Source organism: Cornus florida, unplaced genomic scaffold (genome assembly GCF_030987335.1).
Source record: "Cornus florida cultivar Cherokee Brave unplaced genomic scaffold, ASM3098733v1 CherokeeBrave_3.0.0_Hap2_Chr04, whole genome shotgun sequence".
In the NCBI taxonomy this organism is placed as follows: domain Eukaryota; kingdom Viridiplantae; phylum Streptophyta; class Magnoliopsida; order Cornales; family Cornaceae; genus Cornus; species Cornus florida.
This window is the reverse complement of record NW_026775574.1, coordinates 79,199,366-79,224,892: the sequence shown is the minus strand read 5'-3', so window position 1 is coordinate 79,224,892 and position 25,527 is coordinate 79,199,366. Positions and strand designations below refer to the sequence as shown.

General features: G+C 35.5%; 1 protein-coding gene and 1 pseudogene across 1 annotated transcript; both read left to right on the top strand.

Annotated features, from left to right (window-relative positions):
* The first annotated feature begins 9,130 nt into the window (after positions 1 to 9,130).
* On the top strand, positions 9,131 to 11,499 carry LOC132302276 (disease resistance protein RPM1-like). The gene is made up of 2 exons (XM_059799123.1): positions 9,131 to 10,760; positions 10,869 to 11,499. The coding sequence occupies exon 1, from the start codon at positions 9,510 to 9,512 to the stop codon at positions 10,269 to 10,271; it is 762 nt and encodes a 253-aa protein (XP_059655106.1). The 5' UTR covers positions 9,131 to 9,509; the 3' UTR covers positions 10,272 to 10,760; positions 10,869 to 11,499.
* Positions 11,500 to 19,411: 7,912 nt separating this feature from the next.
* Positions 19,412 to 25,051, top strand: LOC132305173 (disease resistance protein RPM1-like; annotated as a pseudogene).
* The last annotated feature ends 476 nt before the right edge of the window (positions 25,052 to 25,527 follow it).

Here is a 25,527-nt window from a genome sequence, read left to right as displayed (position 1 = left end):
AAGAGTTGAAAACAAGGTTGACTACGGCTCCGGTGTTGGTGATACCTGAGCGTGGCTTAGGTTATGTGATCTATTGTGACGCCTCACATGATGGTTTGGGTTGTGTACTGATGCAAGATAATAGAGTAGTGGCTTATGGGTCTCGACAGTTGAAGACTCACGAGTTTAACTACCCTACTCATGACTTAGAGTTAGCGGCAGTTGTATTTGCTTTGAAGTGTTGGAGACACTATTTGTATGGTGAGAGATTTGAGGTGTTCTCGGACCACAAGAGTCTCAAGTACCTGTTCTCCCAAAAGGACTTAAACAACAGATAGAAGCGATGGGTTGAATTCTTAGAAGAGTATAACTTTGATTTGCAGTATCATCCTGGCAAGGCACATGTGGTAGCTGATGCTTTAAGCCGGAAATCTCATGGGACTTTGGCTAGTTTAGCCATTCGAAAATGGAAGATGCTGGAAAATTTGGTTGAAATGGGATTGTATTGTTTTGATGATGATGATGATGGCAGTGAGTCAGCATTCTTGTTTAGTCTCGTGGCTCAACCTACTCTTGTTAGACATGTGATTGAGTCACAGAGATAGGATTCAGATTTTGATGCCATTTACACTTTGATCTCCAGTGGCGAGATCGTGAAGGATTGGACCTTACATGCAGATGGAGGTCTACGGTTTAAGGGTTTGTTGGTTGTTCCTACAGTTTGTCGTGATGACGTCTTACGGGAGTTTCATACTTCCCGCTTTGCAATTCATCCGGGTGGTACCAAAATGTATCACAGTTTGAGACGTCAGTATTGGTGGAATGGAATGAAGAATGATGTTGCACAGTTTGTAGCTAAGTGCCTTACCTGTCAGCAGGTGAAGGCCGAGCACCAGAGACCAGCTGGTTTATTGCAGCCGTTGCCGGTAGCGCAGTGGAAATGAGAGGAGATTGCAATGGATTTTGTGATAGGTCTTCCTAGGTCACGGAGGGGAAATGAAGCCGTATGGGTCATTATTGATAGATTAACCAAGACGGTTCACTTCTTGCCTATTAAGGCAACAGATGACGTAGAGACACCCGGTGTACTTTATGTGAAAGAGATTGTGAGATTGCATGGAGTTCCAGTGGCTATTGTGTCGGATAGGGATGCTAAGTTCACCTCGAAGTTCTGGGAAGGACTTCAAGTAGCGTTTGGCTCAGCGTTGCACCTTAGTACTGCATTTCATCCACAGACGGACGGCCAGTCGGAGCGTACCATCCAGATCTTGGAGGATATGCTTCGAGCCTATGTACTTGACTTGGGTAGTAGTTGGGAGGATCACCTTCCACTTATTGAGTTTGCCTACAACAACAGTTATCAGGCGAGTATTCAAATGGTTCCATTTGAGGCGTTGTATGGTATACCTTGTAGGTCTCCTGTCTGTTGGACTGAGGTGGGTGAGACAGCCACCTTAGGACCCGACATTGTACTCGAGACTACCGAGAAGATTAAGCTAATCAGACAGAGATTGTTTACAGCTCAAAGCCGACAGAAGAGTTATGCAGATAGGCGGAGACGACCGCTATCCTTTGAGGTGGGAGACCACGTTTTTCTTCGGGTTTCGCCAAAGAAGGGGTTGATGAGGTTCGGGAAGAGTGGCAGTTGTCGCCACGATTCATTGGACCTTTTGAGATCTTGGACCGTGTAGGAGAGGTTGCCTACTGATTAACATTGCCACCGCAGATGGACAGGGTCCACAATGTTTTCCATGTATCGATGTTACGAAAGTATGAGCCGGATCCATCTTACATTTTGAGTTGGGTTGATGTGGACATTAATGAAGATGTTTCCTACGAGGAGGGACCAGTTCAGATTCTTGACACACAACAGAAGGTGTTGAGGAAAAAGACGATATCGTTGGTAAAGGTTCTTTGGAAGCATCATGGAGTTGAGGAGGCTACTTGGGAGCTCGAACAGGAGATTCACTCCAAGTATCCAGAGTTGTTTTCTCCCTCAAGTATGGCCTGATTTCGGGGACGAAATCTTTTAAAGTTGGGGAGAATGTAATGCTGTGATATATATGTATATATATATATATACTTAATGTTAAAAGAAATAAGGCAAGTGGGCCCCACTCATGTTATAAACACACAAAAGGCCATAAGGCCATTACACGAGTCGACTTTTCTCTCTCTCTCTTGCTGTAACCAGACTGCTCTCGGCAGTTTCCATTTTTTTTTTTCTTTTTGCAACTTCAAACCTTGATCTTGCTTTTTCCTTTGGGAATTTGGTAGAACATTGTGAAGCAAAGTTGTTGAGCTCTTTGAGGCCGTTAATTTGATAGGAGCCAATCATCATTTGGTGCACTATAGGGAGTTCAAAATTCTAGGGTTCTTGGGCTCAAATTGGGGGTTTTCATCAATTTGAGGTAGGGGTGTTCTAATCTACAATTTCTTGGCCTTTGGTGAATTTTTCCCTTTAAATTTGATTCTAAGCATGCTAAATTTTAATTACTTAGCTTCTTGTTGTTGTAGTTCTTTGTAATTACAATGATAATTGTGCTCCTTGTGTTATTTGAGTTCATATACATGTCTATTTTCATTACGGTAAATGAGCATGCTTAGTGTTTGATGTATTGTATGTTCCATTTGATGTGTTGTATGTTCCATTTGATGTGTTATATGTTCCATGATTATTTATTTATTTATTGTCTTGAAGAAAAATGGATGCTATGGTTATAAATAAATAAATAAATAAAGGAAAGGAATGTTTATAAATTTTCATTAAATTGTGATGATGATGTAAATGGAAATGTGTGAAAACATATAGTTAAATTAATGATTTGAAGCATGAAGCATTCATGCATCCATTGGGAAAGATAAAGGGGGAAAAATAATTGTTAGAACAAATAAAATTGTTTTGGGGAAAATATTTTCTAAAAGTGTTGCGAAAACCGGACACCTAGGAGGCGCCTAGTGGTCCGTGATGTTGGTGTAGTCTAGAAGGGAATGTAGTTGAGTTAACTAGGCTGGATGCGACGCCTTGGAGGTGCCTTGTGGTCGTATATAGTTAACCAACCTTCCTTTCGTGACGCCATGGAGGTGCCTTGGGTCGGACTACACTAACGGTTTGGTTGTTGAAACGGAATTGTTTCGGAAATGGGGAGTGACATTTGCATAACATTGCACTTCATGACATCGTGGTAAATTTGTGATTGGTTGATATTTGTTATATACTTATTATTGTGGTTGAGAATGTGCGTTTCCCGATAACATGATCCTGTTCACTTTTTATCTATTCATTGCATGGATTCACGGGAACATAAGAAGTGTGTCTTAGACACTTCCTACTGAGCTTATGCTCACCCCCTTATTTTTAATATTTTTTTCAGGATATGTAAAAGAGGTGGCGGACGACGGTCCACCACAGGTTTAGAAGAGCTTGAAGACCCATTCTATTTTGTTATATTTTGTATTAGACTCTAATATTTTGTAAATGTAATATTAACTACCTTGTGACACTTTAGTTTAATTAGTATAATGTTGTAAGTTATGGACTTTTAATTCTAGCTACATTTTATGGACTGTAATTTGATATAACTTAAGTGGGTTCCATGTTTGGATGAGATGGAGGAACGGGACTTTTATATGTATGTAACCATTTTGGGAATGTAGTATAATATTTGAATTGTGCGTTGGGACATGATAAGTTAGATTTAAGGCCCAGTGAGGCCATTGCATTTATTTTTGTATTTCTACATGTTGTTGAGGAACATTTTATACGGAAGTCATGCCGAAATTTTTATAGATTTTTATTATTATTTTGGTATTTATTCGAGTCGTTACAAAAACAATTGAATACACTAGTTGTCAAGGGGAAAGAAAATTCATGATAAAAAAATAATTAAAAAAAAAAAGAGGAAAGAAAAGTCAGTGTCAGAGGGGAGGCTGCTAATTGTCATCTTCAACTTTCTATCTAACTAACTGGCAAAATTCTTACTAATTCTCATCTTCAACTTGAAATAAATAAATAAATAAATACGAGCAAATAAAAGGCACTAATGGGACTAGACTTAAATTGTGTAGTATTCGATTTTTCTCTTCAATTTCATATAAATATATGACAGATTCATACTCTTGCTTTAAGCTGATTTTTCTCCTCTTTTTATTAACTTTCATACTCAGATTGGAGAGTTTGGCTGTTGAATTCTATTGTCTCTCTATTGGGAGAAATTAAGAAGATAAGAGAGAATGGCTGAGAGTGCAATAGCTTTTCAGCAAAATTCTTAATTGTATATGAATACCAATTTTTTTTTTTTTTTTCTTTTTTTGTTCTTTCACAAAATTCATGTTCTTAGTAATTTTATTATTAAAACATTTAGGACTTTTATTTATCAACGAGGTGAAATTAAAAATTCAAAGAAATTTCAAATTAGTTTTTAAAAATCACAATATATATATATATATATATATATCCACCTACACAAGGTGGTCCCAATCCGCTTATTTCCACCTACACAAGTTCGTCCCATCCATTTATTTCCACCTACACAAGTTGGTCCCCATCCATTTATTTCCACTGGCATAAGTTGATGATATAATTCAAAACACTGAATTTTTTTTTTTTTGATAATGGCACATACTTGTCTCTGGAGATAAGAGGCTGATACCGGTAAGTCACTGACCCATTAATTATGTGATTGGCCTTAGCATTTGATTAGAGGTTTGATTTCAAACCTATCATCATGTCGCCTTGATAGTGTTGTGCATGTTTGGTAATTCAGTAGGGTGTTATGTTTTGTTTGGATGGTATTTGGTTGTCGTAAAATATTTACGAATAAAAAAATATTAAAATTTAATTAAAAAAATATTAAAATTAAACTTTGACGCAAAATATAAAAATATATATATAAAAGAAAAATAAATATTTTACGTTGGAACTCAAGATGAAAAACAGTTGTTCTATGGGTGTTCTGCCGACACTCGCCGAGTACTCAGCAATTCCAATCTCTTAGTCCTAAGCAATGTTAAGCTATAGTGGCCCACTGTTTGTTTTTTGTGGTTCACGTGCTACTTCAATCTGCTTGTATAATTTTTTTATTGAAAAAAAACAAACAATATTTACATCATTATTATTCTCTTTGGAGAACTCGAACTCTAGTCAATCATTTTAGGAGGTAGAGGAATATTTTCTCACAACCACCTATTTAGACAAATTTAATGCTTATCAAGAAATTAAAACCATGAAATTAGTCCCACTACTCTAAAACAATTGTCCAAACAATGTCTTGTCAAGATTGTCCAAAATTTATGTTAATTGAGTTATAGAAGGGCTCATTTTGTAATTACCACTACTACACTTCATCATTTAATTAAATACATGTCACCCCGGCGGCGGCGACCTTTTCCTATATATAGGATCTTTATATTGCATCTCTATACTATCTCTCTTAGTTCAAACACATCCTCGCTTTTTCTTTCACAAAGCTGTCTTTTATCATTGTTTGGCTCCCCACTGTCTTTCACACTCGGTGCCCTTTCCGCTTTTTATTCCAAACAAAGTTTTTCCACACAATTGACAAATTTTCTGAAATTTTACTTACTAAAATTCATACTAAGATTGGGGACTCTTATAATCGATCTACTATTGTTCATCCTCTTGCTTTTTATTTCACAAAGCTGTCTTTTGTCATAGCTGTCTTTCAGAGTCGGTGCCCTTTCCACTTCTCATTCCAAACATAGTTTTCCCACACAATTGGGAAATTATCTGAAATTCCTTCTCAATCGATCTTTTGTTCTCTTGATAGAAATCAAGAAGATCAAAGAGAATGGCTGAGATTGCAGTAGAATTTCTACTCAATCACTTGACCAACTTCATTCAACAAGAGTCAAGCCTCTTGGGAGGAATAAGGGAAGAAGCTGAGTCCCTCAGATATGAATTGGAGCACATGAAGGATTTCCTCAAAGAAGCTGATGCAAATGAATTCAATAACTCAGAGCTCCAAGTATGGGTTAAACAAGTACGTGATGTTGCCCATGACATGGAAGATGTTCTTGATGAATTCATGCTCCACATCGCACACTATCATGGGGATGGATTCTATGGTTTTCTTCGTAATATTTGCTCTTTGATTAAGAAATTGATAGCTCGCCATCAAATTGCATCTGAGATAGGCAAAATAAAATCCAGAGTCAACAATATACATCAAAGCTACCGACAAAGACTCAGCATCTCTGAGCATGGACCAAGCTCCACCGTTGACAACAACCCAAGGTATGATCGTCGAGGTGATGCACTTCTAGTGGAAGAGGCTGAGCTTGTTGGCATGGATGGGCCCAAGAAACAGCTGATTGGGTGGCTTCTGGAGGACAGTCCAAGACTCAAAGTTGTTTCGGTGGTAGGGATGGGGGGTATGGGAAAAACCAACCTAGTAAAGAAAGTCTATGATGATATGGAGGTGAAGAATCGTTTCCAATGTCATGCTTGGATCACTGTTTCTCAATCATTTGATCTCAAAGAGCTTCTCAAAGATGTAATGCGAAGACTCTTCGATGAAGCCAAGCAACCTGCCCCTCAAAGATTGGAAACCATGGGCATCAATAACTTGAAAGCGGAAATCAAAGATTTCCTTCGATAGAGAAGGTACGTGCTTGTTTTAGATAATGTATAGCAAATAGATACATGGAATGCTTTTAAATATGCATTCCCTGACAACGATAGTGGCAGCCGAATACTGCTTACGACCCGCATTGTTGATGTAGCTTCTACTAATCACATCTATACTATGGAACCATTGTCCTCGGAAGAGTCTTTGACTCTGTTCTGTAGGAAGACATTCCGAGGCAACCACTGCCCTCAATATTTAGAGAAACTCTCATAAAGTATCTTAGAAAAGTGTGAGGGCTTGCCACTTGCAATTGTGGCAATTAGTGGTGTTTTGGCTATGAAAGACAGAAATACATCCCATGAATGGGAATTGTTTCACCGTAGCCTCGGCGCTCAGTTAGAAGGCCACGGCAAACTTGAGAGTGAAAAAGATACTCTCTCTCAGTTATTATGATTTGCCTTACTATCTAAAAATATGTTTCTTGTACTTGGGTTTATTCCCTGAGGATTACGTGATTGAGCGTATGAGACTGATTCGACTGTGGATCGCAAAAGGATTTGATAAGGATAAAAATAATAGGCAGCTCAAAGTCAAAAGAGAAATAAGATAAGGGTAAGGGATTTATCTTACCCAAAATCTCCATGGAATAATAATACCACATGTAACCAGAGTTACCATTCCTGTAAGAAGGGAACGATATCATCTTGGATCAGGGAGAATCTCGCTTGAAAACTACTACCATTAATGCTTCTATAAAAGAAAGGATCAGTCAACCTAAAAAGGTACGCCATAAATTTCATATTGAATCCTTATCGGATATTTAATCGTCGAGTACTAACTTGATCGTCGGAGTGCACCCGGCCGGCACCACGCCGGTCATCACTTCTCTTGTCTTGCAGGAATTGTCACAGACTCCGGAACGTGTAGATTTTTGGCATCAACAGTTGGCGCCGTCTGTGTGAACGTATATTAGTTCCAACAAATTATGGTTCGTATAAGGGAAATCTACGACAAAACTTAAAAGCAATTCAGTCCCTTTACAATCTGGCTTTCTCTAAAAGAAAGAGAACAGTTCATGGATTGCATGGCCAAAAGTAAGGGTACAATTGCTCAATCCGGTAAAATTGCTAGAAAGTCCCACCCGACCGCTAACAGTTGTTTCATCATCGCTGTTAACCGGGTAAGTTTCATGCATTACGCGTATATCAAAATATATGTGTACACTTCCTCACATGATTTAAAGAGAAACAATTTTTTATGTGTTTCCAATTGTCTGCAAAATATTGTTCATCTACATAATGATGTAGTTCACCTGGGGACCCTCCGATAAAATACTACGCTTTGAGGTATTGTTCACAAAAAAAAAAAAAAAAAAAAAAAAAGTGTGGGTACTGTTCACAGGGTGTAGAAAAAAAAAATTATTTTGTGAGTACTATTCACATGAATAGTACCCGCGGGTACTGTTCACAGGGTGTAGGAAAAAAATTATTTTGTAAGTACTATTCACATTAATAGTACCTGCGGGTACTGTTCGCAGGGTTTAAAAAAAAAAAAAGTTTCTTATTCTAGAGAACAATCATTAGCTCCATTGATGATTTTGGTCCTATGATGCTCAATGATAAGTTTTTGTCTTAATTGTACCTATTCTGATATATATAAATATGTATATATATTATCCGTTCAAAATGGACACCTGTTCTTTTATTTTTGCTTTGCTAACTTTGCAAATAGAAAGAGAACATTAGTGTTCCTTGTACGCGAGAGGCAAGCTTGGGAATGGGGGCAGAAAGTTAACCTCTCTTATTAAAGATACGAGTTCACGAAACTCTGGAAAATCAGTTACTCACAAGGATGAACCTCCCATATTAAAAGGATAAGTTCATGAAGCTCGTAATTGCCATTCCCCGTATTATAAGGGATTCATATAAAAGCGCCCCGTACTATAAGGGCTTGAATTGAATGAAGCTCGTAATTGTTGTTCTCCGTATTAAAAGGGGTCGAAATCAACTTGTAAAATATACTTCCCTTTTTAAAGGGCGAGCTGAGTGAAGCTCGTAAAATATATTTTCCTTTTTAAAGGGCGAGTTGAATGAAACTCATAATTACCATCCCCGTATTATAAGGGATTGATATAAAAGTGCCCCGTACTATAAGGGCCCGAGCTGAATAAAGCTCGTAATTGTTGTCCTCCGTATTAAAAGGGGTTGAAATCAACTTGTAAAATATACTTCCCTTTCTAAAGGGCGAGCTGAGTGAAACTCGTAAAATATATTTTCCTTTTTAAAGGATGAGCTGAGTAAAGCTAGTAAATATACTTCTTTTTTTTTAAAAGGTAAGCTCATTCAGCTTAAAGAAAGCCTACTCCCTCAACTCATGAAGTTCAGACAAATCTTAAGAGATCAACCAAAAAAGGTCGCCTAACAAGGGTTAACTTAAAAAAGAGATTGATTTATGCCAAAGAGACATCACTCAAAAAAACACTTTTGACATTCTCGATACTTGACAAGCAAGCACGAGAATGGGGAGCAACTGATAAGGATAAAAATAATAGGCAGCTCAAAGTCAAAAGAGAAATAAGATAAGGGTAAGGGATTTATCTTACCCAAAATCTCCATGGAATAATAATACCACATGTAACCAGAGTTACCATTCCTGTAAGAAGGGAACGATATCATCTTGGATCAGGGAGAATCTCGCTTGAAAAACTACTACCATTAATGCTTCTATAAAAGAAAGGATCAGTCAACCTAAAAAGGTACACCATAAATTTCATATTGAATCCTTATCGGATATTTAATCGTCGAGTACTAACTTGACCGTCGGAGTGCACCCGGCCGGCACCACGCCGGTCATCACTTCTCTTGTCTTGCAGGAATTGTCACAGACTCCGGAACGTGTAGATTTTTGGCATCAACAGGATTTGTGAAAGATATTTCGGGAATGACAATGGAAGAAGTTGCTGAAGGCTATCTCAACGAGCTTATTAATAGAAGCTTGGTCCAATCAATATACCTTGGGGAACTTGCAGCATACAAATCGTTTTCCTCAACTCCGTTCATTACTCATGTTTGGGTGGAAAAACCTATATCCAAGTCGTTGAATCCTATATTATTCATTGGTGGGGTTACGTTGTTAAAGGTTTTGGATCTGAGGGGTGCTTCTTTGGAGATACTTCTAGATGAAGTTGGCAAACTATTTCATCTCAGGTATTTAAGCTTGAGGAAAACAAGGGTTATAACACTTCCGAAATCCATAGGTAAACTTGAAAACCTTGAAACTTTGGATCTCAAAAACATCTATGTAACTGAGTTGCCTGTTCAGACCTTAAAGCTCCAGCGTCTTCGTCATCTCTTGGTGTACCGTGACTTTAAAGCAATAGTGGGAATAGAAGGTTTGTCTTCCTTACAAAAACTGTGTTATATTGAAGCCAACCGTGAGAATGGTAGAATTGTAATGGGAGAGCTAGGGAGACTGACCCAGCTGAGGAGATTGGGGATTAGGGAGTTGAGAAGGGAGGATGGGAAGGATTTGTGCTCCTTTTTTGAAAAGCTGAGTAACCTTCAATCATTGAACGTTTTTTCTGTAAAAGAGGAGCAGATTGTTGATTTTTTAACACTTGTCCTCTCCTCCTGGGTCTCTTCAACGGCTCTATTTGTGGGGACGTTTAGAAAATTTGCCGCATTGGATAACTTCTCTTCATAACCTGGTGAGATTGCGGCTTGCGTACAGCAAGTTAAGGGATGATCCATTGCAATCCCTTCAAGAAATTGCGTATAGCAACTTCTCTATTTCTGATAGAAATTTTACTTTTTGAGGCTTACCAAGGGGAGGAATTGTTTATCGAAGCGACAGGGTTTCAGAAGCTTAAGATATTAAAGCTTTACCACTTAGAAGGATTGAGGAGGGTGAGAATGGAGAAGGGATCATTGCCTCATCTTGAAAAGCTGATTATTTGGAACTGTAAGTTGGTGGAAGAGGTACCCACACCCACTGGCATTCAACAAATATTTATCAGATAAATTGAAAATGACACTGGATCGAGACAAACAGGGTGGGGATTATTGGAAAATAGCACACATCCTCAACATTCATATATCTTGAACTTTCCTGGATAGTCGTTGGGAAGGAGATTCTGTAGAGAGAGAGATGGAGAAGAGTCCTTGCAAAGTTGAGATCATTAGTATTGATCAGGTCACCTAATATTTGCTTTTATTTTATTTTTATAGGATAACTGATTTGTTTTTTCTTTGTTTTTTCTTTTTTCTTTTTTTAATATATTATGTTATTTTATTTTTATAGGATAACTGATTCGGAGTATTCCTGGAAGGCAGTTGGGAAGGAAATTATATAGAGAGAGAAATGGAGAAGAGTCCTTGCAAACTTCTTGTTGAGATCATCACTATCTAATGTTTTTATTTTATTTTTATGATTAAGTTGTTGTATATTGTGTTACATTATACAATTTATTATGTTTGGAGGAGAGTAGTACAAGCAACAGCATTTCATTTATTGTGTTTTTGGAAAATGCAAAGTTGTTGTTGAGATCATCACCTACTGTTCTGAGTTTATATTTATTCATTGTTAATTTTTATGTAATGCATTTCATTTTATAGAGACAATGTATAAAAAAAGTCAAATTCAAGAACTTGGACTCCAACAATACTAATAAGGTTGTCCAATTGTGTAATCTGGATAAATAAAATGTTGAACAATTTAATAGAAGGTTGCAGTTTTTGTCTTTGATGTTTGCTATTTAAGGTAAGGTAGTGTTTCGAGGAGCCCTTCAAGGAGGCACTTTGTTACCGAACAAGCAACGTTGGAGTAAAACGAAAAAAAAAAAAAAACACGTTCGAACATTGGAGTACATGGAGCGATTGAATAGTCAAGTTTAAAAACTACTGAAAATTAATTCAAAATTCAAACAATCCAATTCGGGTGGAGTTCACAAGACCCTTAAGATATTATGAAAAGTTTGAGACAAATTCTACAATTTTTGCCAATTTATGAGATTACAACTGTTTTTAAACTCGAAATTAAGTCATTTAAACCCATGATTGATGATATGACAACTTTTTAACGAATGATATGACAACTTAACTTTGTGTATTTTGAATCGATTTTGTCAAGTGAATACATGGTAGGTTTGAGAGAAAAAATAATTTATGATAAAATTTGAACCCTAACATAACACTTTGATAAATGTTTTAAGGGGTTAACTCATTTTCTTCAATAAAAACCTAAATTTCTCAATCAATTTTTATGTGTGAGTAATTAAATAAATACATAATCCACTTAAAGTTTTTTAAAACTATATTTTGAGTCCTCTTTCTTTTGAATAAGAATCCTAATTTCCTCAACAATCTACATGTGTGAATAATTTGATAAATTGATCAATAATCTTCATGTTTATTATAATTATAATGTCGAGAGTGTATAAGAGTGTGTATATATATGTGTGTGTGTATGCATAAGAGTGTGTATATATATGTGTGTGTGCGCATAAGAGTAGAGAAAAGAAAATTAAAGAGAGAAACTTAATTTAATGTTCGTTCTCACTTGTTGTAATACTCCTAATTTTAAAAGGATAGTTCTGGAATTTAATTTACTTATTTATGTGCATTTTTAATAAATTAATTGTTTAATTGCTTGTATTACTGGATTTTATTGATTATATGCTTGTTTGTCTTTTTATTTGAATTAATTGTTGATTTATGTATTTAATTGTGTTTTTATTGTAATTAATTGTTTTCTTTTATTATTATTGTTTTTAGTTGAATTATTTTTAATTGGGTTAAGTTAAATGCTTTATGTATATGATTAGATTTTTCTTTTATTATATTTTTTAGAAGTCACGTATGTGTAGCCGATGTAGGTTATAACTTAGGTTGTTCATGGGCCGACTAAGATTGGTATTAGGGGCTCTGGCTCTAATTATACAAGGATTAGGGTTGTAGTGTTAAGCCTATAAATATAAATCTCACGTTGGGTTTAGGGTTTTGGGAATATACACAAAACTCTTCTCACGTACCTAAGAGATAGAGAGGAAACACAGTGAACAACAGAGAGAGAATTTGGGAGAAACAGAGAGTGAACCTTGAGAGGTTTACAGATCGAGAGGTTTAAGGAGGAAGGAGTGGAGTGCTTCTGGGTTGAACCAAGAGCACCGGAGGTGTTGAACGGCAGCCTAGGATTATGACGGAAAACTTAGAGACGGAGGTTTAAGATTTCTGGACTGAAATCTAAAGCAAGTCTATGTTCTACTCTTTCCCTTTAATCTGTATTCTGTGTATGCCTAGCTAGACTCCAGGGGTTTAACTAATGATAAAACGAAATAGTCATGCATGCTTAATTGGATTAAAATAGAGAGTTTCATGATTTTATATGCTTCTTCAAAATTTCTTTATTTCTGTGATCTTTATGCATGAACTGTTGTTTAAATTGAATCTTTGCCTACTAAAACACTTAAAATAATTTAGTATGGACGTATGGGACTTAGGTTAAAGCTTAGGGGCCTTAACAATGAAGTTTTAGGATTTACAGAGGCTGAACGGACGAAGAAGAAGACCCCAGCCGACTCAATTGGAAACTGAACCGATTGAGTTATCAACTCAGCCGACTGAGTTAGCAACTCAGCCGACTAAGTTCCTAACTTAGCCTGCTCAGTTGTAACTTAGCTTGCTCAGTTGGGATTTTTGGTTTTAAACGCCCAGTTTGGTTTTTTGTGCACTGTTTGGACTATACAGAGTGTTAGCACTTCATTTAAATTGTTTTAAATGATGTATATGATTGTTTTAGACCTATAAGAATATAGGTAAACAATGATTCATAAATGGATTAAGGTATGGACAGTGTACAGTTAGGAGAAGATCCTACATGTTGAACTTTGAATGTTAATCAGCTTACAATTTGGAACTTGGAGGATTATTTATATATGATTTAATTTTAATTAATCATATTTAGATAGGATTATAAGTAACATGGATTACTTGAATTTAACCATGCTTGTGTTGGATATTAATTTTCACTTTGTTATTCAACTGCATCAGTTTATGGATATTTTGGAGGATGTGAACGCTTATACTTGTTTTAGCTATTTACATTATTGGAATTGGATTTTTAGGCTCTATAATGACTGCCTAGTATTGATATACATGTGTTAATTTATATTGATGCATGTTTTGAAGGATGGTTGTTGGATATATAGTGTCGTTTTATTAACTATGCTATATGAATGATTGTATGCACCGATATGGGACGGTGATATATTAGGTATGGACTAGTTCAAACACTATGTTCTACCTAACTTGGATTGAGTTATGGACTAACCATAAAGGTTAAGTACATCTCATATTTGAGTCATATCAATTGAGAATTGAATGACCTACCTTGGTTTCAGAATAGATTTGTTATACATATATCAGACCACAAAACAGATGGATAATATTTTGTATTAGGAGTACGGAATTTATATATTTATTATATGGTACCATGGTATGAGCATGAGTCTCAGAACCATGGTTAGGGCGCGTATATTGCCTAGGATGGATAACTGGAAATATGTGTTGTTTCCTGGTAGGTTTAGGTACTCATGCTCACATTTGGGTGCGTTTTCCCATGTTGCCTTCTATTTAGGCTGAGACAGACCTATTGGACTAGCGAACGTCCTATAGTGTGTACTATATATACATATATGGACTACTCTAGATATTGTTGAGCTATCTAAGATGTATCTGCGTATCGGATTACTGTTTGGATCGTAGTTGGACAGGACTTGCATGTGGGCCTGACCCACTCTTTAATTTTTAGGTGTTCATCAGTTCCAGGATTAGAGCTTGGATGTGCAGAGCAGATACAGATACTCATTCCTCCGATTACGTAGGACTACTTGCTATGTTTAGCATTAGACTTATTTCAGTTGTTTCAGTTTCAGTTTGGGATTTTAATAAGGGGTCCACTGGATGGATTCCCTAGTTGTACTCTTGGAGTGTTGGAGAGTTGGTTTCTTGTTATTAAGATTTGAGGATTTTATTGTCTAGTATTCTTTCAACTTTTAATTTTTATTTCTTTAATTCAAATTTGTATTCTGTGTTCGTTAACATATTAATTGTCTGATATCCCTCGGGTTTGGGTCTGGGCCTAATCAACCAGTGTCTCGGATCCGAGGGGTATCACAATTGTCCTTCAACGAATAATTCATACAAATGCGTATATACATTACTCATCTTTGAACTTATCTGCTTCCTTAATTTAACTCTTAAATACGTTAATATTTCAATAAGAAAGAAAAAATGTAATATCTATTAAAATTAAAGACATATCTGTGATGTTTCTGATTTTTCAGCATTTTCATTTTTCAATAATTCATAGAGACAAGGGTATTTCTGTCTTTTCGCATATTGTGTTCGGGATTGTGGTTGGGTCCATTTGCATTGTGCATTTTAATTTATGTGGGTTAAGTAGTATTTTTCTGTAGTGGTGCACTATATGAGTTGTGTGGTGTAAAAAATGGAAGATTAAAGAAAAAGAGTAAATAAAAAGAAATTTTGGGGCCCACCACTATTTCAAAAGTGGTCTAGAGACCACTATTTTGCTTCACACTTTCTCTCTCCCCGTACATCCCTCTTTTCTCTCAATTTCTCTTCCATTTTTCTTTTCTTATTGAGACAAACTTTGATCCTTGATTTCATCTTCATTACTTGTCGGAATTGGGTGCTGTTTGAGCCAAAACGACGAGCACGACGAGCTCTACGCATCCATACAAACAATTTCAGTTTTAGTGCCCTCTTTGGAGTTCGAATCTAGGGACCCATTGTTGGGTTTTGATACAAACTTGAGGTAGGGGCATCTTAATTCATGTTTTCTTGCTCTTTTGTGAATTATACCTTCCCTGTGTGATAATGTGTTTAATTTAGGAGTTAATTGTATCTATGATTATATTAGTGATGTCTAGAAAATTTCATGATATTGAATGTGACTTGTATTATGTGAAAAGCATGTCTAGATGCTACCTTGTTGTGTTTAATTTGATGATAATCCATTTTGAAATGTTGAACATGATATATGCTTGAGTGATTGTTGTTGTTCTTTAAATGTCTTAATCTTGGAACCATGAAGCATATATATATACAAATGCATCATTGGGTTGCATGAAGTGGGAGGAATTGGTTTTGAAATGAAAAGGGGATTCTTGGGATATGAATGTTTTGGAAATGGTTTTATGCAAACCCGGTCGCTACGGGGTTACCAATGGGCCAAAGGTTAATATAGCCTAGGGGGGATTAGGGAGTCGCCCTAGCGTGGTTGAGCTAGCTGGGCCCCATAATGACACCGCGGGGTTACCAAGGGTCAGGGACACTAGCCAATCCTCCTCTCGTGTCACGGCGGGGTTACCAAAGGGCGGGTTGTTTTAACATTTGGAAAGTGATGGTTTTGAGAATGAAAATGGGGAGTGGCATTAGCATGCATTCGCATTCCACAGCATAATGATCTTTGTATTCTAATTTGGTTGGAATTATGTATTAATTCCCTATGTTGCATGCTCCCTATTTCCCATTAGCCTATACTTTGATTGGATTCATGGGGACACAAGACGCATGTCTTAAATGTCACCTACTGAGCATATAGCGCACCCTACTATATATTATATTTTTTTTTCATGTCTTGGAAAAGAACCGGCGGATGCTAATCCACCTCAAAATTGAAAGTTGTTAGAAGATGATTTTGCTATCTTGTATTTAGCTATTTCATGTGTAATTATAGTTTTGGGAATGTAATTAGGTTTGTGAATGATCTTTGAGAAAATGTAATTAAGTATTACTCACTCAAAATCAGTTTTGTGTATTCTAAGTAACGTGTTATAAATTACGTTACCAACATGGTGGTTGTTATTACAATTTGATGTTGAAGCATATCTTATTTTGTACGTGAATGTAGTGGCGGGGTGGTTAATTACCAAGTGTTGGTGTAAGTGAGTTATCACTGGACAGTGGGAAGTGGGAGTGCAATTTTCCCAGAACCGGTCGACATGTGGCCTCCCAAATGTCGACCGGTATCTTGGCAGAATGGTCATTATAGCATACGTCCCAAACCAATCGACCGGTATCCCAATCCAGTTGACCGGTATCCATTGTAACTTATGTTCAGAACCAGTTGACTGGTATCCCAAACCAGTCGACCGGTATCTTGGCAGTGGGTTTTCCCACTGTTTATATCCCAAACCAGTCGACGTATAAGGAGTATACGTCGACCGGTTCTACCTTTTCATGTAATTACCAATTTAAGTTCTTAAAATTACACTTTGGCATCATTTGAAGTTGAAATTAATTATTTTTATGACCTAATTAAATGCCATAATTATATTTTTGCCCTAAAAGGACTATTTTACCCCGAACCTCATTTTAATTATTGTGTGATGCACGTAAATGACTATGATGTCCTTTGGGTCTTACTTTATTGAAATATGATAAATTACCATCTTGCCCTTTTTAGAACTCAACATTTTAATTTAACGTGAAATTACCGTTTCACCCTTGGATGTTTTTGGGTCGGGTTAGGACTCGTTTAATGATCCGAATCCATGAGGAGCTGGGTCGTTACATTATCCATCTTTCAAATTCGAGATACATACCATGAATTTTCGAGGCGTGTAACAATGCTCCAAAACATACCAGATTTATATGTATGAAATCTCAATGAGAAAAAACCACAAAATTAATAATCCATATTAAAGTAGTCTACTGGATTGAAGCAAACCTGACAGACTTACGCTGAAACCACATTGCTAAACTCAAACACAACCAAGTCGAGTTGCTCCAGACCTCAAACTCACTCCCACCATCTTGCAAACTAGTCGCTAACCTAAAAAACAATTGCTTCGCGAACAAATTACTCCCTTCGTAGTGCATTTGTACTCTTTCAAAAAAATTCAGTGGTCAAAATGCAGGTGAGTAGATGAGTATTATCTGTCAAAAAAAAAAAAAAAATTAGACAAGTACTGTCCAAAAAGAAATATTTCATAAGTATTTAATGTCTATCAAGATGAATTGACACAAAATAATGAAATGTATATCAAGATTGTCCAAGCAATGGTTATACCATCATGCATAATTTTGTACCAATCCAGCTTTTGTCACATTAGGGTAAAATATTTAATTAAGCTATGTTAGGGAGCACTGGATAAGCGTAAAGCGTTTCAAAATTGAAATCAGAGAAATTTTATTCAAGATTTAAATTAAATCTTCTTTAATTTCAATTACAAAAAGAATTAGTGCTTCAAAATGCAACATTATTTTCAACCATCTTTGTCACAAAAACATGGGGGTTACCAAATGCAACATTATTTTCAACCATTCAAGCTTTATAAACTCTAGATTATGTTAGCTCGTATGATTCATTAGGTTCCCTGAGGAAGGATTGTGATCCCCCAACTAATGGCTCTGTCAATCTGACCCCAAATTAAAATCCAATAAATAGACTTAAAAACTCAATTTTGTATATGTGTGTGTGTATATATATCTATATTGCAGTTACTAACTTACTATATATTATGTAACTTGAAGCTGCTCATAATAACTTATCCGGTACAACTTTCTACCCAGCTAACCGCCAAATTTCTTACTAATTGTCATTTTGACCTTGAAATTGCTCTTAAAAAAAGAACTAGATTTAATTGTGTTGGTATTTAAAATAAATTAGGACACTAAAAGGCCCAAAAGTTGATGATGCACTAGAGGAATAGACTTAATTGTGTTGTACTAAAAAATAAAAATAAATAAAGAAAATTCAAGAACTCAAAAAATAGAAAATAGTTTTGAGAGAATTATAAAAGATAATTATATAAAAAAAGAATAAGGATAACCTCTTATGTTTGGATCTTATACTTACACAAAACAATACATTGGTTACGAAAACAATATAATGTTGTTACCTAAGCAATATAAGTTAGTTGTTACATAAGTGATGTAAAATTGTTGGGTAAGTTATTGTATTGACAAGATATCTAGAGTTTAACTAATGAATAATGAATGTCATTGTAAAATCGATAAATGCAAGAAGAAAAAAAAAAAAAAAAATATCAAGATTTTTTGGAGCAATGCCCATTTTATGGCTTTGAGCTGGAATCAACCTAAATAATTACCACCACATCCCAATCCGGTTGTACCAAAATCTGAAATTCCATCTGGAAAGTCTGGCAATTGAAATCTATTTTCTATCTATTCTTCTCTGGGAGAAATTAAGAAGATAAGAGAAAATGGCTGAGATTGCACTAACTTTTCAGCTCGACCACCTGACAATCTTCCTTCGAGAAGAGTCAAAACTCTTGGGAAGAATAAAGGAAGAAGCTGAGTGCGTCAGAGATGAATTGGAACGCACGAAGGCATTCTTGAGAGTAGCTGATGCAATGGAAGAGAGTGACCTTGAACTCCAAGTATGGGTTAAGCAAGTGCGTGAAGTTACCTACGACACTAAAGATGAACTGGACGAATTCATGTTCCGCCTTGCTCGTCATCATGGGGACGGATTCTATGGTGCCCTTCATAAGCTTTCTCACTCTATTAAAAACTTGAAAGCTCGCCATCAAATTGCTTTTGAGATACAAAGAGTAAGGTCTAGAGTGAATATAATTGCTGAGGGACATCACAAATACCGTTACAAATTTAACGTCTCAGAGCAAAGCTCAAGCTCCAATACTGTCAATAACACATGGTGTGATCGTCACGGTGATGCACTGCTACTGGAAGAAGCAGAGGTTGTGGGCATTGATGGGCCTAAAAAGTAGCTGATTGAGTGGCTTTTGGGCGACACATCGAGACTCAAAGTTGTTTCTGTGCTGGGAATGGGGGATGGGAAAAACTACCCTAGTAAAGAAAGTCTACGATAATATCTGGGTGAAGAATCATTTTCAAAGCCATGCTTGGATCACTGTTTCACAATCCTTTGATCTTAAAGAGCTTCTCAAAGACTTGATTCAACAACTCTTTGATGAAGTCAAGAAACTGGCTCCTTAAAGATTGGAATCCATGGACAACAATAATCTGAAAGCACAATTCAAGGATTTCCTGCAACGGAGAAGGTACATGTTTGTTCTTGATGATGTGTGGAGTATAAATGCATGGGATGCTTTAAAATACGCATTGCTTGACAATAATTGTGGCAGTCGAATACTACTCACAACGCGCATTAGTAAAGTAGCTTCTACCTCTTCCGTAGAATCGTAGATTACCACAATAACATCTACACTATGGAACCACTATCTCCAGAGGAGTCTTGGACTCTGTTCTGTACGAAAACATTCCAAGACAGCAGCTGCCCTCCACATTTAGAGGAACTCTCACGAAGTCTATTAAAAAGGTGTGAGGGATTGCCACTTGCAGTTGTGGCAATTAGCGGTGTTTTGGCCACGAAAGAAAAAAGTGGAGTACATGAATGGGAATTGGTCCAATGCAGCCTTGGCACTCAATTAGAAGGAAATGAACAACTTGAGAGTATGAAAGAAATTCTCTCTTGAGTTATAATAATTTACCTTATTATCTAAAAATGTGTTTCTTGTAGTTGAGTATATTTCTGTAAGATTATCAGATTAAGAGAATGATACTGATTTGGCTTTGGACCGTAGAAGAATTTGTGGAAGCGAGAGAAGGAATGACAGTAGAAGAAGTTGCCAAAGGCTACATTAATGAGCTTGTTAATAGAAGCTTGGTCCAAGTGGTAGAGTTACATACAGATGGAAGGGTTAGAAGGTGCCGCGTCCATGACCTTTTCCGTGACATTATTACTTCAAAGTCGAGAGAACAAAGCATTGTAGTGATTCTTAATACATTCCGGGATGATGAGAACAATGCTTTAGAAAGGTATGTGAGTGTGTAAGAACACTTAAGAAGTTTTGGAATTTTAAAGTTTTTAGGAAGTTTACATTTTGCCTATTTCGAACTGGTAGCCAAATTGAAGGTTTCACTTCTATCCATTGGGAACCGGTACCTACATTGGGAACTGGTAGCCTATCCCTCTACCGATTCAAGAATCATGTCGGATTCTTCTCTGTCGATCCTGAACCGATAGCCAAATCCAATACCTGTTCAAGGCTTCTTATCAGCTTAGATAACTTTAGTTTCCTAATCTGTTTTGATTCCTTTTTGGTCCAGACTTCCTTCTAAAATCCTATGGATGAATTTCACTTATTTTACAAGTATTCTTAGGTATTCCAAACTTCTATATAATGCCTTCTTCATTCAACATTGAGGTATGACTTTACGAAATGAAAATTCATTATTTTGAGAAAGCTTTTTTGAGAGATATTGTTCAAAAAATCAATCTGATTTTTCTGATTTTATTTTTGAGAGCACACACATATATATACAAGTAATTTAGTTGTGTTGTTCTCTATCTCATCTGAATTGGAGCTTAATTGAATATTCAAAGATTCCGAAAGAGCATATCTATTTCTTCTAGATATTCTTATTTATTCATTTAACATTGTTTCATTAAGATTTAGTTTATGCATATTTAGTAAGATTCTTTTAATTCTTTTTTTTAACAAGGCAACGGGCTAATTGATTTTCAACAAGGCTGAATGAATTGCGCGAAGGGAAGAGAAAGAGAGAGCTATGAATTGCACAAAAGGTAGAGAAAGAGAGATCTATGAGAAAATCAACCAAAAAAAAATTTCATATTAAAAAGAAAAAGAAAAGAAATTTTTTTTCTCATATGCAATTTATCCAAATCTCGAAAGAGGTCTAATTTACCCTTAATATTTCGTTCCATTTATTAAAATTCTCACTGTTTTACCATTCCTCTCTCTACGTATCTTATATTCCATAGTACCAATACCACTGATGATGAAATATTTACTGAAAATAATATATAGTTATAGGTCATGGAATTAAAGAAAGAAAAGGTTTTCATGACATGACAAGAAATATTGTTTTAATCTAAATCTCTATTCCATTTTTACATTACCGATAATTATATATATGACTTTCTTTTCAAATTAATTGGTTGATTAGAATATAATTTCATAATTATAACATTGCCAAATATGAAACCTTCAAGAACACCACAAAAACACCAAAATTCAATGATTGTTTTCGTATTCAAATAACTTATTCTATCGGCAACCTAACAAGAACAACTAAGTTTACTTACCAATTTCATTAAACAATAGAAGGTACCAATACGCAATAGGGGTTGAAATTCCAATAGACTTATTGGAGGGTCCCATTGGTGCTCATCCAGTAGGAATTGAACCTACGAATTCGCCAATTATGAGTTGGGCACTTTAACCATTCAGTTATGGATGCTTAGCGGCCTACTTGTTAAGACCTAGGACTCCTTCTTCCTAGTATTATTACGTCTTCCAAACTTTTATATAATGCCTCTCTCATTCAACATTGAGGTATGACTTTAAGAAACGAAAATTCATTATTTTGAGAAAGCTTTTTTGAGAGATATTGTTCAGAAAGTCATTCTGATCTTTTTTATTTTTATTTTTGAGAGCACATACATATATACACGAGTGATTTAGTTGTATTGTTCTCTTTCTCATCTGAATTGAAGATTCAAAGATTCCGAAAAAGCATTTCTATTTCTTGTACATCAAATTTAGATTTTGAAGAAAATGGGTGAAGTGATCACACTTTGAAATGATCGAATGCTGAGAAGTGTTGTTTGATCTATCAGCAATCCTTCTACAGAGATAAAGAATAAGTCTGAGGTCAAGTGATATTAGACGGGACGTCGTAAGGCCAGAGGATTGTCAGTAATTAGTTTTTGGTACAACGATAGGATGTGAGCCTGAGTCAAAGTTCAGTGTACTTTGTTTTCAACATAGTGGATCGTTTTGCTCTAGATTGCACAGTCCACAAGGTTTTTTCCACAACAATTGGTCTATTTTGCCAATTGGGGTTTCCTCACTAAAAATCCTGGTATCATCTCTCAAACTCTACTTGCTTTACTTTTTAATATTTATTTTTTGTAATTATGGATATTAAATTGATTATATTGCTTAGGTAAATTAATTAATCACAAAACTTAGACAAGTTGACCTATTAATCTGATCTAGGTCATTTGGAAAGTTAATCACAAAAAAATCAACCAACAGTTTCCGCGCCGTGTAACTTACACTTTATTCTAAATCAAGTCCCAAAACTTCCTTCACATTGCCTTTGCAAGAAGTTGGCCGAGAGATACTCTGTTTGGTACTGATGCTTCTTTTCCTTTTCCTTTTCCTTTTCCTTTGTAGTTTGTCTGTTCTTTTTTGTTTTGCCAAATAATGAGAACAATTGAAGCTTGTTTAACACTATGATAGTAGTCTGCAGCTACATACATACATGATCATTATGAAAATCATAGTCATGTATCATAGTTCACTTGGAGTGTTATGAAATGATTGATTTTATTGCAGAGAGGGTCATCGCGTGTGTTAATTGGATGAATTTGGCACGGAGGGAGAGTGAGGGTGTAGAGATCGAGAGTTACTCCGAATATGAATATTTGAGGCAATGTTGTTTCTTATTGCTTCTTATTAGTGCCTAGTTACGGATTTGTGAGGCAAATTTAAAGAGTGACCCAATGCAGCTTCAATATTGATTATCTTCATCATAATTTTATAAAATATTTGTTCTACAGTCCCAACATTTAGAATTTTCCGTCTATATAATTTTCTTCTCGGATTACTTTAATTGAACATAATTTTATAAAATATTGTTCAATATCAAAGGATGCCGCCACCTTCCATAAGCCCCACAAAACCACCAAAAGTCAATGATTTCATCTGTGTTTGATCAGATCAACTCCTATTATGAATTACATATTCTGCCGGCCACATTAAACAAATATATATATATATATATATATATATATATATGAAATCATATATAATCTAACAAGGAGTGGTGTTTAAAAAATAATGGTAGGTTACAAGTAATACAAAGTAAACCTACCAATTTCATTAAACAATAGAAGGTTATGAAAACTAACTAAAATTCACCGTGTTCAAATATTCTTTTGCTTTCGTTGCAAAGTAATTGTTAAATTCATGAAATAAGCTGTCAGAATAAATTTTCCATGTGTCACGCTCCTTTGATACATAATTTTATAAATATTATCTTTACCTGTATAACATATTCTGCCAGCCAAACAAGACAAAATGTATATATATATTGTAATCCCGCGGTGTCAATGACCACTTCATTCTTACGACTCCTTCCTCCCACATTCTCTATAGTTATTATATTCAGCTTGTGGTTCTAACAAATAAACCAAATTTGGGCCATAGACCACTACCTAGTATCGTTTGGGTCTTTATTGGTATTTCACATTTTCCTTTTTCTCAATTATATTTTCAAATTAAGAAAAAAATTAAATATGCGGTGTTAAGTTGTGCTGTTAAAAAAGAAAATAAATAAAATGTAACAATAAGCATTTGTATTAATCGATTTTTATTTTTTATTTTTTATTTTTCATGCAATATATTGCAGTAAAACATGGTGCCTAAATAATGTATTTCACATTTAATGCGGTTACAATAATTAAAGTTTTGGATTCACCTATTAGTGACTTTAAAATTGAGGAATTTCCCGTTTAATTTTTCTCTCGACATTCTTATTTATTCATTTAATATTGTTTCATTAAGATTTAGTTTATGCATATTTAGTAAGATTCCTTTAATTCTTTTTTTTTAACAAGGCAACGGGCTAATTGATTTTCATCAAGGCTGAATGAATTGCGCGAAGAGGAGAGAAAGAGAGAACTATGAATTGCACAAAAGGTAGAGAAAGAGAGATCTATGAGAAAATCAACCAAAAAAATTTTCATATTAAAAAGAAAAAGAAAGAATTTCTCATATGCAATTTATTCAAATCTCAGAGGCGGTCTAATTTACCCTTAATATTTCGTTCCATTTATTAAAACTCTCACTGTTTTACCATTCCTCTCTCTACGTATCTTTTATTTTTATTCCATGGTACCAATGCCACTGATGATGAAATATTTACTGAAAATAATACTGTAGTTATAGGTCATAGAAAAGAAAGAAAAGGTTTTCATGACATGACAAGAAATATTGTTTGAATATAAATCTCTATTCCATTTTTACTTTACCGATACTTATATATATAACTTTCTTTTCAAATTAATTGGTTGATTAGAAAATAATTTCATAATTATAACATTGCCAAATATGAAACCTTCAAGAACACCACAAAAACACCAAAATTCAACGATTGCTTTCATATTCGAATAACTTATTCTGCCGGCAACCTAACAAGAGTGTTTAAATAATGAGGACAACTAAGTTTACCTACCAATTTCATTAAACAATAGAGGGTATGATAAATAAAATTCAAATATTATTTTGCCTTCGTTGAAAAGTTATTGCTAAATTCATTGGCATTTAGTATACCTCTTGCTTTTTGTTTAACAAAATTGTCTTTTATCATAGTTTGCAAGGAAATTATCTGAAATTCCTTCTGGCTTTTACTTACTGAAATTCATACTAAGATTGGGAGAAATAAAGAAGATCAAAGAGAATGGCTGAGAGTGCAGTAGTAGCTTTTCTGCTCAATCACTTGGACATCTTCCTTCAACAAGAGTCAAGCCTCTTGGGAGGAATAAGGGAAGAAGCTGAGTCCATCAGAGATGAATTGGTGCGCATGAGGGCTTTCCTCAGAGTAGCTGATGAAAAACAAGATATTCACCCACGGCTCCAAGCGTGGGTTGACCAAGTTCGTGATGTTGCCCATGACACCGAAGATGTGCTTGACGAATTCATGCTCCGCTTCTCACGTTATCACGGGGATGGATTCTATGGTTTTCTTCGTAAGATTTCTTGCTCCATTAAGAACTTGAAAGCACGCTGTCGAATTGCTTCTCGGATACACAGAATCAAGTGTAGAGTGAATCAAATTGCCGAGGGTCATCAAAAATTACAGCACGGTCTCAGAGCAAGGCTCGACCTCCACCA

Bases quoted from the DNA above. Each gene is read 5' to 3' on its own strand.
- LOC132302276 (XM_059799123.1), top strand. From the start codon at position 9,510: ATGACAATGGAAGAAGTTGCTGAAGGCTATCTCAACGAGCTTATTAAT.